This window comes from Notothenia rossii (assembly GCF_949606895.1).
Source record: "Notothenia rossii genome assembly, chromosome: 9".
Taxonomy (NCBI): Eukaryota; Metazoa; Chordata; class Actinopteri; order Perciformes; family Nototheniidae; genus Notothenia; species Notothenia rossii.
Window position 1 is genome coordinate 69,373,987 of NC_136907.1, and position 15,028 is coordinate 69,389,014.

Below are 15,028 nucleotides of genomic sequence, written 5' to 3' on the forward strand. Positions count from 1 at the left end.
AAAGCAGGTGTCAGATTAAGGAGGAACATGTTCATAGGACTTCAGGGGGACAACATAACTTACTCCAGCATCTACATTACTGGCTAAAAATAATAAACAGGATTATTATAGTACACAGTTTTGAAAGAAAACAAGTTAAACAGCAGTTTATGGGACACAAAGTGCAAGGCAGTGTGTAGATATGCAATCTAACAACATAGCAGGGTATTTATAACATGTGAACAACGTAAATGACCTGGCTGGCAGTATCGAACTCAGCCTTGGAAATGGCCTCGTCTATGGCCTCCTCTGCCACCCGCAAGGCCACAGTAAGGGTCTCGTCCATGCTGTGCTCTGAACACAAGAAACATATATAATCATACAATAATCCCAATAATCACTTGTTTTGTTGTTGTATCTTAAATCAATGCAAAAACACAGGGGAGATTAATGCATCATTTTTGTGTCTGTTTTCAAGCCGTTTGCTGCTAATCTGTTTTCACGGTCACATTTGTGTTACTGAGGCTCTACGGACAGATACGTGACCATCAGGCCGCTTCAGCTTCTCATTCATGCTGTCACTTATCCTTTTGGAGCAGTGAACTGGGAAAAGTATAACCACAGCAGGTCAGCAAACAAGAGAACAGAACAGACTGCCAAAAGATTACAACGAGAAGCAAAATGAAACAATTCATCCCTCAGCTGGTCCATCTGCTGTAAAGCATTCAATGCCAGCTGTTAACAAATATGAGTTTATGGCCTCATGAGAGGATAACAATGATCCCAGAAAAATCTTGAACTGGATAATAATAATGAGGCCACAGAGGGTCAGTTGCAGCGACTCTGGTATGGAGTTGGAATTAAGCACTCACTGTTACGAGACTAAATAACCAACTGGGCATGTAGCTGCCCCGAGCGCTAAAGATGACGCTCACCGCAATCATTTAATATAAACTGACACGAAAAAGGTCGTATCATGACCCCAGGCTTTTTTTATCTGACAAAATCGAGTTTTAACAGAACAGTTTAACATTTTGGGAAGCGTGCTTAACCGCTTTTTTCTTGCAGTCATCCGAGACGTTCATTTAGGTATAATAGGGAGCTAGTTAGCTTAGCTTAGCCTCAACGTAACAAAATCCACCAACACCTCTAAAGCTCACTAATAAAGACATACTGTATATTGTTTAATCAGTACAAAAAACTAAATAAAAAAAAGGGCCTATAAACTGATTCCCCTTGTTCCAGACTTCATGCTAAGCTAACCATCTCCTGACTAACTTCATATTTACAATACAGATTAATTTATTCTTTCAACCTCTACTTTAATTCAGTAATACTTTGAGATAGAGACTACAATACTTATACAATGCTTTCCTTGATACAGAATAATGAACACTATATTTAGATATTGAATACAGTAGGGGAGAACGGGGTAAATTGAGCCACCTCCTGTAACCAGGCAACGCCTTATAGTTGTAATCAAGTGACCAGAAATTATGCAAGCTCCACCCATGTCTCATTGCCTGTGAAAGAGAGATACTCATTGTGGTCTGGTAAGTAAAGATTTTTACAGAAACATTTTTTTTGCTTGTCAAAGTACATTTTCTAGATGTCAGCTATGTCGGCTGTCATGTAAAAAAAGTATTCAGGTTTAAACACATATTGTATATGTTGATGTGTTGTCACTGGCAGTGTATTAAACCATGTGAATCATTAAGCTAAAGATGACTGAATTGTAATGCTAGGCTATTTTTTCTAAAATGGTGGCTATGGGGTAAAGTGAACCATGGGCCTTGGGGTAAGTTGAGACAGTTTTTAAAATGGAGAAATGAATGAAAGTAGGCCAAGTTGATAATAAGAGCTCATTGTAGGCTACATTTAAAGTTGAATTTACTCTGTCTTTGATTGGTAAGATGTATGAAATTGTATCACCATTTGTATGATTACCTTTCCTTTGAACATGTTAAAAAAATAAATCCATTCAATCGAAATTTATATTAAAACTATTTGAAAAACTAAGCATGTATTTGGTTTGTTATTTATTGTTTAGACCTTTAAGATTTGTTGTAGGTATAGCCAGGTTTGAACAGGTGTGCCCAAGTTTGAACAGTGGTTCAATTTACCCCCTGACCTGGATCAACTTACCCCTACACTGGGGCAAGTTGAGCCACAAGACTTTTTTATTTTTTTTAGAAGTAATATTTTCACTGCCCTTGATCAAATATGAATTATTATCATTGCCATTGATAGGAGACATCCTGAATTATAGGTGTGTGTTTTCATTTTTACTATGTGTCATTTCTCCTTGGCTCAACTTACCCCACTCTCCCCTGCACACTATATCTACCTAATGCACAAAACCTTTACATTTGATACTATTTGAAAAATGAGGATAAAAGCTGTTTTAACATTTTATGGAGCACTTTGTGTTACGTTTCGTTTGGAAAATTAAACTATAAATTAAGTTTGATTGATTGATTAATTTAATTAAAAACCTGAATGTATTAAATAGTACAAAAATAAATAGCTGTGCAGTAAAAACATGGATGTGTAATGTCAATATAATCATATCATCACCTTCAATTTGTCTGTAGAAGGCTGAGTCGCTCCCACTGATGCTTCCCTCATTGCAGATACTCTCCTCGTAGCCGCTGCCCTCTGCACACGCACACGTACACACACATACTTTATTTGGTTCCACAAATTATATTACATAAGACAAGGAATCAAATATATCGGGGCTAAGCAGCACAGAACATTTAGGGGAACACATCATCTCCTTCTCCACACGGCTAAGCAGCCAATAAGAGCTGAAACAGAGCAATATTTCGCAATCTGTTTGGCTTTTCTCTTTGACATTCCAGCAATTCTCAGACCAATCATGGTGCATTTATATACATGGCCAAGACTTCCGAATATGAGTATGCTATATCTACACTTGTACCCAAAGCTGGTTATCACATCGAGCAGTGGTTGGTATTTGATATACTTGTCGTGGAAAGCCATGTCATGTACAGGTCAAATGCCTACTTCTAATATTAGCACCCACACACACACACACACTAATCAAAACAGCTTCACTTGTGCGTTTCGTTTGGTTGTTCACAATTTGTGCAACTGAAAGATAATGATTATAATTACTTTGCATTTTATTTGTGGATAAATCTGAAATAAATTGTCCACTGATAAGTCTTTTTGCCATCATAAGTAAGTCTCATTTGTTGTCAGGTTTTCCTCAATCAATGCAAGATATCTGTTATTCCATGAATCTAAACAAAGAAGCATAATTTGATTCTTCACTTTTTAAATCTTATATTAATTCAAGCCTGACTTTATTCTGGTTTGTATTGCTACTTGTTTTTAAATGTCATTACACTGCCACTATAGGTTTGTCACACCATGGATAGTTTCTCCTTGTAATGCTGAGCCCTGAGCTCTTTTCACGTCGTGTAAATATTCATTAAACAATGCAGCCATTTGTGGTTATGTAAGTGCATTAGCGTGGCGTAACATGTGGTATTACCAGCGACCTGATCTGTGCGCTGGTTCAGAGGTACAGTACAGAACACAAGGTCACTTCCAATCATTTTAACGAGCAAAGAGAGGATTTATATCAAACGATGTGAACTGTAGTTATTTATATATTTGTTATTTAGAGCACTCGTCTCTGTCATTGCTGAACACTCTTCAGGCAAGCATGAGTTCACTGATCTGAGATATCCTGCAGACAAAATGACGTATTTCATGGGCAGCAGCATGGACTGTGTTTCTGTGCCCCCTGGTATAAATATATGGTTGTGTGTGCGTGCGTTTGTGCGTGCGTGCGTGCGTGTGGACATCTGTGTTGTAACATCTAATGAGTCTGGACACATTTGGCTGCAGCACAGGGGCAAGAAAAAGACTCATGATCAGAAAAGGTCACAGTGACCCTAAAGGCACCATGAGACTCTCAGAAAGGTTTTACACTCAAGTGTTTTTATGTCAATGTAATACGTTTCTATTAGGGATGGGAATTTGAAAGCAAATGTATATTCGAATATTCAACCCCCAAAAAAACGGTTAACCGATTAACCGAAATGTACATATCTTATAAAAAAAAAAAAAGTGGGAAAAATGTTGACAAAAAAATAATAATTTAATTTTGAAAAATAAATAAATACATGTTAAAATAAGTATAGAAATCAAGTCGAATTTGTCAAATGTATTGAACAGTTGACAGCTATAGGCCTACAGCTTTCATGCTTAAAACACAACTTGGTTTTTAAATTAAAGAGGGATCATACACGAACAACATAACGGGTTAGGTTAACGTAACCCTATTACAACAGAGATGAACAACCTATAACAGGGCCTATGCACAGAATGCAGCCATTCAATACTCATTCTTGTTTAAGAATATGAACATGTCTACTCAGGGGAGAGGCGGGTGCGGAGGCGATTCACAATCAGGCCAGCTGTAGAGAAAACACTCTCAGCTGGAATTTGGGCATAAGATGAGGTTTGAGTCTGCGTGATCTGCGTGTAGGGAGGGGCAGCAGCCATATCATTGGCTAGAACTAGCTAGATCTGATGGATTTGGACATAAACGCGAGTGAAATATAACCGGACGCGAGAGAGAGAGATCAGCACCTGCAGCTCTGCCCGCTGTGAGGGACCGGTGAGCGGAGCAAAACACACCTTTAGACCTAACACACTTTATTTCATTTGATCATATGTAATCAATTTAGGTATCCCTCCCAAAAAAATTACAATAAAAATATTCATAACTCATATTCTAATACCTGAAACATTTCGAATATTCTAATATTCGATTAATCGTTCCCATCCCTAGTTTCTACTTTTACAGTAGACACATAATGCTAATGTGATTCGCATCGTACATTTATAATAGGTCATTTTGGATACAGTATAACATTTCAATTATAACGATCCTTTAATAAAAACTTGAAATACTGTTGGAACAATAATATAAAACAAAAATGATAAACAAAAGCCTGGCATGTAATGTCATCCTACAAAAACATTTTAAAACCCGCATTGTGACATGACCTCTGCAGTCCCTTATATTAAAATGTCAACGCTAGTTGTATGAAATGCAATTATATATACACGGACATTGTCCCCTTTAGACTGATTTATAACAAGTGCTCTGTTGACCCATTAACTTTTCATCTGCCATCATAAAATCTAAAGTTGTATTGGTTTATAACATAATAGGCCTATTTTCATATTACATTCCTATCAGCGTCAGTTGTGTTGTGCGTTCAACTCAGATGGTAAACCTTATATCTGCATGTTGAGCGATATGGGAGCATGTAAGATTCTGACATGAGAATTTTGCTAAAATCACTACTGGGGAGTACAGCCTCACATCCGTAAGCATGACTGTAACTTTAGTCTGTTTGTCCTTATAAACGATCAAAAAAAGACTTTGATGAATACCAAACCAAATATATGTCTGGTGTTGTGCCCTTCATTAACCTAATTCTGACTTCTGACAGCTTTCTTTATTGCTCTCAATGTCCGAACTTCAACACTGCATGCAAAATAAGCACTAAGTAATGTTCGGCTGTCTGTTCTGTACGTCTCTTCCTCAGGGTCACTTTGTTATTTATCCCACTCTTTAGAGGAGGATGTCTCTGAGCTGTGTTCGGGGCTGTAGCAGTGATGGGGAAATGTTTCACTGCAACACAAATCTACAACACAGTCTCACGGCATTTCGTGTTATAGTCACAAAATGAATCTATTGATTCGCGTTCACAACACGATTTCGCCATTTTTTTAGTGTCACACAGAACGATTTTAAAAGCAATGTAAATAATAACAAATTAGAAGGAAAAACCGATTAAAGAAAATACAGATTTCAGTATTCTGACACAGAACGATTTTAGAAGCAATGTATTTCTATTGGTAGTATGTTTCGTGCCTGCACCAAATAAGAACAAATTAGAAGGAACTTTTTTTTTTTTTTTGAAATACAGATTTCAGTATCCTGAGGCTCTGAGCCCCATTTCTTTTCCTCACTGACGGCAAAAAAACTCCGACATTATAACATTTAAAATAAGAGGGTTAGGCTTAGGGTAAGATATTGAGCAAGAACATGTTTTCTGGTCTTCCAAGACCCGACCGGACAAAAAGACGTGGTGCAGGCACGAAACATACTACCAATAGAAATACATTGCTTTTAAAATTGTTCTGTGTGACACGAAAAAAAGCGGAAAATGGTATTGGTGAACACGAATCAATAGATTAAATTAATTTCGTGACTATAATACGAAATGCCGTGAGACTGGGTTGGAATCTAACGTGATGATGCTCTACCCACAGCTATTTCCCTAAATGTCAGCTCTATTCATTCTGATGCTTTTCATGCAGCTCACATTGTTTTTATGCAAAGTAAGGTCAGTTTTCCATGAGTCAGACTGTGCAGATGCACATTTGGCAGTTGGATGAAAACAGTGCTTTGCAGGTCAGTCGTAAACAAACTGTATGATATAGTGTGTGTTTGTGAGCGGAGAATGAAAACGGTAAACCAGAAGGAGACGCTGAGCGGTGGCCTGATGCCAGCCCACATCAGTCCTCCTCCCACGGGGTCACAGCTCTGCATCCTCTGCAGCCGCGACCTCGCCTCCACAATCACTCATAATTCTCTGAAATCCCTCGTCTGTTGCAGCAGATCAGAGACTCTGAAGTGAAGGCCTGCAGATGCACTCCTCACCGCTCTGACCATTCATGTTGGAGCATGTGCTGCCTGGTGAATGGTCTTATTTACGACACTGTAGTACCACCAGAGCATTTTCAGGGTTGGGTGGCTCCAGCTAAACTCTTCTCTGACTCTGTTGGACTGATTTATTTATGTGCTTTGCTATTTTTTAGATATATTTATATATTATACTACACTTATTGTTTCATACCGTACTGTAGTGGTAGTATTAGTATTTGCATTTCCTCCACAAAGGAAATAGGAAGCCAACAAAATGTAAAAAGAGACTTGGGATCTGGCAGCAGAAATAATAATCTGCAGAAGTTATGCACGATAAAAGCCAAGCAAGAGCTTAATCCTATTTCGTCCCCAACTTCCTGTTCTACACTGCTCTGAGATATCAAACACATGGATGTATAGACACACAAAAGAAATCAGGCACATACTGTAGGTCAACACATACAACCTTATAGAAACACACTATCACTTCTCATAAGGGTAGGTTCTCTCTACAGTAATCCGTTTAAACATTTTCAATGTAGGATTACACTCGTAGAAGAGATCAGAAGGGGTCAGATTCAGGCTATATGAACCCTTTCAAAATGCGTCACATACCACAAATTAATTCATATCATCAAAGTTGACTGCAACAGTTTTTTATCCACAACACAAATAAACAGATTGGTTTACCTGTAAACTCTGAAAGCGCGCTGTGCTCCGCCAGGTGCTTCCTGTAAAGAGTCTTCAGCACTTTGGCGCTGCCGAACCTCTTGAAGCGCGTCTTCACATTAGTGTAGAACCACTCCAGTGACTGTGTCTTCAACAACCTGAGAGACACAGACAGGAAGTTCAAATACACTCAATGTATATAATTGTGATCCTTTCAAAATATGTTTAATACATCTTCTCACCTGTACAGCACCCTCAGTGAACTGAACCACAGTAATAGGTGTCAAAATATGTTGCTTTATTGGTCATTTCTATATCGGTGTGACCGTATTAGGACTGGGCGATATGGAATATATCAAATATCACAATATTTTTGACAAAATACCTCTATGTCAATATTCCAACAACATATAATTCTGTGCATGAGCAGACTAATGTATGTCTGTCTCATCTTCAAGTGTTAATATTAAAGTAACAGGGATATAATTGAATGATGAGGAATGACAGCTGTAGGGTGCTGCAGAGATATTCATGTCAGCGCGTTTAATGAGTTACCATCTGTTCACTGTGCGGCTGACTTTGTGTGTGTGAGCGGACGGAGTGTGTGGACAGGATGTGACAGGAAGTGTCCAAGGGTGAAACACCTTTAGGTAACTCCTGCAGTCTGTGGTTGTCATCTCATTAAAACAGAACAGTAAAGTGTAGATAACTGAGGTTTGACTGCCATCGCTCCTTATACACATCTGTCTTCATCATTAAGAGGACCACTGAGATTCTCCATTGCATGCATCTTTTGCATGAAGAATTCCTAACAATGAATATATTTTCCAATAATGTATTTATATTTTCCGATCAAGTTACTTTTGCATTTATATGGAGTTTAGCCAGTGACCAACTTTGTCTTGCTCTCCATCTTAGTGAGTTTGTAGTGAGTAATAAGGGCCAAATCCATCTCTCCAGCAGCAGAAATAGCACAATAACCTTTGACGTCACCCTCTCATCCTTAGTCTAGTCTCATATACGCACACACCATGTGCAGAACCTCCACCAACACTATCACGTCTAACACTAAGACTAAAATAAAAACTACTAACACTTACACCACAGGGGCGACTGTGGTAGAGTGGTCGTCTACCAATCAGAAGGAGGGGGGTTCGATCTCAGCCCCAGCCGTCAAGTCGCCATGGGCAAAATACTTAACCCCAAGTTCCTCCTGATGGCCAACAGTTTCCTCGATCATGTTGCACCTTGTAAGGCAGCCTCTGGTGTGTGAATGCTGACTGAGGGGTTCTAAAGACTGAACAAATACCTATATAAATGCAGTCAACATTTACCAACAATAACACCACCAACACTACTTCTATTTGTATTAAGACACTAACACTACTTCACCACCCGACCTACCTGCTCTTCTGGCAGGCGGAGCAGAGCCAGGTTTTGTCTCGCTTGCTGTAGACGCGGCAGGCCTTGCAGACGTTGAAGTGGCAGTCGAGGCACGGGCGCTTGGGGTTGAGGAGGAAGTTGAAGGGCGAGCAGCAGCGGATGCAGCAGCGCCGGTTGAAGCAGCTCTGCCGTGAAAGCAGGAGGCAGCGACTGCCCTCCTCATCCAGCTCCTGCTTCAGATCACTGTGGGGGGGGAGGGGAGAGGGAGGATGACAGTGAAATCATAAATGTGTGTGTGAGAGAGAGAGAGAGTTATACAGCGGGAAAATACTATTACATATTTGTGTGTGGCTGTGGTTCCTCTCTGATAGTTTACCGAGTCCAATAGGATATTATTTGAAGATATGAAGAACATACAAACACACCCAGTCACACTGACCTCTGCCAACTGTTAATGGAAATGGAGCAGAAAATAAATGTATGATATTCTGGGTTTTTACCTTTCCTGTAGTGTGTTAAAGGTTATTGTGCATGTTAATGGTCAACAGAGGCTAAAATCCCAAAGTCCCCTCCAGAGGGAGTTTCTCTCACTCCCCCCCTGCCTGAAACGCTTCCATTGGACTCCTTTGATCACTATGTAACACTCTCAACTCTGTCCTTTGAACAGTATGTCACAGTAGAGGCACAAAATACAAATATGAACCTGAAAATGAGCTTAAAATGGTTTCACAAAGTCGTTATTTTAGTTATTTTCAAATCATCATTACAAAAGGTAAATGATGATTGAAAAAGATTTCCAGATTTTGAAAGATACATACAGTGTGGTAAATCAGGAAATGTAACAATTGTACAATTTAATATAAACAAATATAAACGTAAGGGAGGCTGTGGCGCAGTGGACTAGTGCGTTGGTGTTCGGATCAGGGGGTCAGGTTCAAACCCCACTGCAGGTCGTTGTGTCCCTGAGACACTTCACCCCAAATTGCTCCTGTGGGGATTGGCCACAGTATTGAGTATGGAAGTTGCTTTGGATAAAAGAGTCTAACAAGTGACATGTCATGTAATGTAATAAAACATGAATATATAAAAAATGTTTTAATTAAATATGAAAATCAAAGTTCTATTAAGCGTTTGCCTTTTTTGGTGGTTATATCTGACTTATATTAACATACATTATTCATTCCAAGGTGGCGAAAAGCAGTCAGAGCTCTTATTAAAAGTGAAATTATCATCCATAAATGTCTTGTTTGAATATTTGAACAAAGCATTTATCACTTCACATTCATTTAAATGTCACCTGCTGTGCTCATGTAAAGGTTGAAGCAGGCGGACGTGCTGAATAATACATTAGTTGGTTCTCCTCTGCAGCAGCAGGAGCTTTTCTACGAATGTGGGGAACCATAAATGTTTATTATTGTACAAGAAAAAAAGGCCACAAGGTCCACTAAGTGGCTGATCTGGAGCTTTTGCTCACATGACTGTTTGTTATGCAATTACAAATACAAACATTTTTTTTCATTTTGTTGAAGGCTTTTATTTTATGTTGGTTTAAAAATCAAGCTTCAACATAGAAATGTGTTATTTGGAAAAATGCAGTTTTAGGAAATGCTGTTAATGTGCTGGTACATAGGATATAAAAGTCCTTAAGATGTTCATATTTTTACTTACTAAAAACACTTGACTAACTTTGAGTACACTATTCAAAGTTAGTCCATAAAAAACTATTGCTGTTTTACAAATATATAAAAAAATAGTTTTCTACATTTCAAAAATTGTAAAGAATAGTTTTGCAGCAGATTTCACAATACCACAAGCAAAATTAAACATTTCCTTGTTTATCATAATACTAGTTCCATGCATGTAGCTTGCCCAGCAATACAACTGCAAAGCATCCACAACCACGTACACATGAACAGTCGCTGCATCTCAAACAGATGCAAACATGGCCGACTGCGACTTATAGTGACAGAATACAACATTACTGTAGAGAAACAAGATGGATGGAGGCAGAAGAGAGACACATTGGAACTTGTGTAAGTAGCGCTGGAAGGAAAGTGTCACAGAAATCCGTTATTTTCCCATCAGGAAGGCAGGAGCACCCGCCACGACTGAATCATTTATAGGTGATTACTGCTGCAGACTGATGGAGTCTGACAACACGAGGACGGAGGACAGGGGCAGCAGAAAGAGCCACTGTGGGTTACAACGTTTATTTTATTTCAGTTTTAAATGTAATTCTAAATGTAAGGCCAAAAAGGAATTCCTCCTTTCCTTTTCACAGAGATTTGTAGAGACGGTATTCACTTCAAGGACTCCTGATATGGATGTTTTAAAGTGAATTGATAATTGACCTTTAAAAACCGTACTGCTCCAACGTTAAACTATTGGGTTGAACATTTAAATCCCCAAGACCTCGACAAATGCATTGGACCGTCCTTGGTGTGACAGTTTTATTCTTTTCCAACTTTAGAAATGATGTGAGTCGGGGATGAAAGGGATTTCCAAACTATAAATATCTGACAGTGACCCTCAGCTGCCCTCTCACTTCAGCAGCACACTCCATTAGGGAAGGTATTAATACCTCAGGCACAGGAGGATAGCAGAGTAACCTGCAGAAATAAACATGAACACAATAACATCCATTCACATAAACACAACTCAGCAGACAAAGCTGCAGCTAAGGAGCCAACAGAGGAAGATGCAACAACAGCAGTCATTCACCATCTCTCTGAGTCTCATCTGAATAATTTAGAGGCATGAAACACCCTGTAGATGTTGATCCGCTCACTCTGTACAGTTTATCTGAAGAGAAGCTGCGTCCTCACACAGCCTCGTCTAAAGCAGCTTTCTATCTTCGGGCGTAAAACGAGAACAAGCAGGAGGGGCTCGAGCTGTCAGCTGCAATAATCCTCACAAAAAGTCAGTTTCAAACCCATAAGATGATGTGAGCTGCATGTATGTGAATGTGTCTATTTTTCTTGTGTTGAAAGATTCCAACATAAAAGAGGATAATTGAGATTATTTATTCCCATGATTTGTGGCTGAAATTAATTTTGGCGAGACATTTCCTTCGTGTAATTTGTTTTTTTTGATTGTTTTTTGTTGGTTGGTCGGTCCTATTGGATTTAGGCCAGATTTCAATCCTAAAATTATTTATATATATTTTTTCCTCTCTTTTGGGAGTAATTTGAATATTGTATTGGAAATATAACGCAGAGTTTTATTTATATCAAAGTTAATTCCATAAGCATGAAAAGTTGGGATTATGTGTCAAATATATGGCAAATAACAAACAATTTTAAATATGCATATTTATAAAATACAGAACCAATCTGGAAATCTTTTAATTAGTAATTAAAATAATAATGACTTCATCCTGGTTGGATGTGACATTCAAAAAGACATTTGAAAAGGGAAACTGCGTCAATTTTAACTTATTCCGTACTTTATAACTTAGATGACCAAATATGTACATATGCTGACAGTTATTTTACAGTTTTTTACTCATCTCCTATTTCAGCCTTTTATTATTTATTTTTTTTTAAAATCATGATTTTCTTGATTTTTGATTTTATTAATCTGTGTGAATCTTTGCTGTCCTGTGTTTTCACGCTTACCCTGTTGCTGCTTTGTACAACTGAATTTTCCCTCGGGGATTAATAAAGGTTTCATCTTATCTTATCAATAAAACAAGAATAGAAATAAGATTATTTGTATGATTATTTTCTATTTCTTCTCAGCACATTAACTGATTAGATAACAATCACACAAGATGCTACCTTTTCGAAGGGTACATAGTTACGTTTGTCTGCGTATCTCACATCTTATTACATCTAAATACAATTTGTGTGTGCACTAAGTATGTGTGATAAGTCATTAGGTAAAATAACAAACACCAATAAAATGTTTACTGCAGTTTTGAAAACCTTTATCTCTGCTCATGACTCCCCCTGATGAAAGACACATGCATATTATCTTAAAATATTCTTTTTTTATGAGTAAAATGACCTGCAGTAATTATACTGATGCAACAACCTCGAGAGTAAGGGAGGGAATATTTTATCTAGTTTGATATGAGTTCTGTTACCAATAGCTGTGTGATATTTCAGTTCTCTTTCACACACACCGTTACAAGATAATGCTGCTATCAGTCAGCAGAGACATGTCCTCTCTGCATTAGAAGAAGGGAGGCCCTGTCTTGCAACACTAACAACAAGAAAAGCCAACTTCAGTGCCGTCTTCATCTCTCATCTGTTTTCCTTTCTACTCTTCCCCTCGCCTGGCTATTACTCTTCGCAGTTTGACATTCAGAGCGGCTCCTGGATTTCATCCCAGAGGATGTCAGAGGAAGAAATTGAAAAGCAGGATGCAGTCAGAGTTCACTAAGCGACAAGAGGAAGCAGTGCGAACCCTGCATAACGTGAAGGGTTTACCATCAGATGTGATATCTGGAAATGGTACATGACCCCATGTCAATGGACGTCATACAGGAAATGACACAAGAAAGTTTTTGTTCGAATCCATGATTTGTTTAGTTTTTTTGTTAGTACCGTTTGAGTTCACCATTGTTTTCTCATTTTGCTCTTATTTTAGGTACAAGTAAGACGCCGAGAGCACTTTTGAAAAACATATCTTAAATTTAAAGCTCACAAATTGTTCTACCGAAAAAAGGAAACACAAGTTCTAATTTGAGGACTAATATAGCTAATCCTAATCACATTTGTATTATTCTAAGGGAATCTGACTCCACTTACACGATGCAAAAGCAAGAGTGTTTTTGTTTATATTACAACCTCTTTGGCTTGGTGCCCAAAGGAGAGAGGCAGTTTCTGTCTTATGGCCACTAGGCTCACACTTCAGATGTCAATAAGCAGTTGAATCTAAGAGACATTGAAAGTGGAAAGAAAAAAAAGGCATGAAAAACAAAGTGTGATGTTGTTGCAAGTCAGGCATATAAAAAACAAGTTGACTTTAACAGCATCCATCACCAAAAAAATGAATATACTCCTCACATTAAGTAAATGTCCCATAGGGTAGATATCTGTCTGTGTTATTGTGTTGCTCTGTTGGAGAAGCCTGTGACCTAAGAATGTCATCGGCATAGCTACGCTGTAGATATGTTCGTAGGACAAAATAAAGAACCTTGAACCTTGAACATTGCTCTGTTGGAACTCTTTAGGAAATAACATCCATTAGGTTTATCTTGCATGTGTGGTCCAGTGTGTTATCTTTGATTGGGTACCCTGATGGCTAAAAGCTTTTTTGGTTAAGTACGCAGAAAAATAATATTGTGTTAAGAATAAAAAGCACAAGGAGCAGGTAAAAGAGTCAGAATGAAATGACGCGACTATTATGACTGTACAGACCTATGACAAGCAGACAAATCATTTCCTACTATTATGTACCTGTCTCTCGCACACAATTAGCATCTTATTCTGTCTTTGTGATCCAACTTGTTTTGTTGGGGAAGTTTTGAGGAAACCATTCTGAGTACAACAGGAAAGGGAGGTCACTTCCTGTCCGGAGCAGAGACGCAGGATAGGAAAACACCCTTAGAGATGTAAAAAAGCCTCGAATGCACACTGAGCCCCAACCAATGTGACTGATTTTACAATATGGTTTAAAGTTTATATTTTTTATTCAACAATATATTATTCATAAAAATAGTTATCACCGCAAGAAACTGTATTTAATTTTGTCTTAAAGGTGGGGTATGTAAGTTTGAGAAACCGGCTCGAGATAGACTTTTTGTTATATTCCATGGAATGCTCTTAACATCCCGATAGCAATGAATATCTGAAGTGCTTTGACAACAAATCCATTAAAAAAATGCCATCTGTGGAAGCCGTAGTGCTGTAAAAAGCACGACCAATCATTTTAGCCGGCCCGGCTAAAACAACTGGATGGCCTACCTGCCTGTCAGCCTTCCATCTGTGCACAAACTTATCTCGTGCCCTCATTGTTCATGTGCGTGTTCGTGTGTTGGAGGAGGGGCTCTGTAAGGAAGTGGCAGATTTGTTCCGGCTGTGTATTTTCAAATTCTAGCGCACTCGAGCTGGTTTCACCAAAATGACCTACCCCACCTTTAATGTACATTATTGAGTTTCATATTCTGTTCTTGTACATATCATATTTTATTTACATGTAGGCTATATAGACTTCTTGCACTATTTTGTATCTGTATTTTTGTATTCTATTATATATGTTCAGTGTTTCCCCTAGGATGGAGTCATATAGCGGTGCTAAGGCATGTTTCTATGTGTCTGCCAGCACAAGAAGGCCTAGTACATACAG

At 38.4% G+C, this 15,028-nt stretch overlaps 1 protein-coding gene across 2 annotated transcripts in view; it reads right to left on the reverse strand.

Moving 5' to 3' along the window:
- Nucleotides 1–15,028, reverse strand: part of myripa (myosin VIIA and Rab interacting protein a) — a 29,037-nt gene that overhangs the window by 11,603 nt on the left and 2,406 nt on the right. For both annotated transcript variants that reach the window (XM_079649594.1, XM_079649595.1), the window contains exons 3-6: nucleotides 8,756–8,977; nucleotides 7,373–7,509; nucleotides 2,557–2,637; nucleotides 236–333 (exon numbers count right to left, since the gene is read on the reverse strand). In XM_079649594.1, the coding sequence (XP_079505720.1) occupies nucleotides 236–333; nucleotides 2,557–2,637; nucleotides 7,373–7,509; nucleotides 8,756–8,977 (538 nt within the window). The remainder of the gene's footprint in view (nucleotides 1–235; nucleotides 334–2,556; nucleotides 2,638–7,372; nucleotides 7,510–8,755; nucleotides 8,978–15,028) is intronic.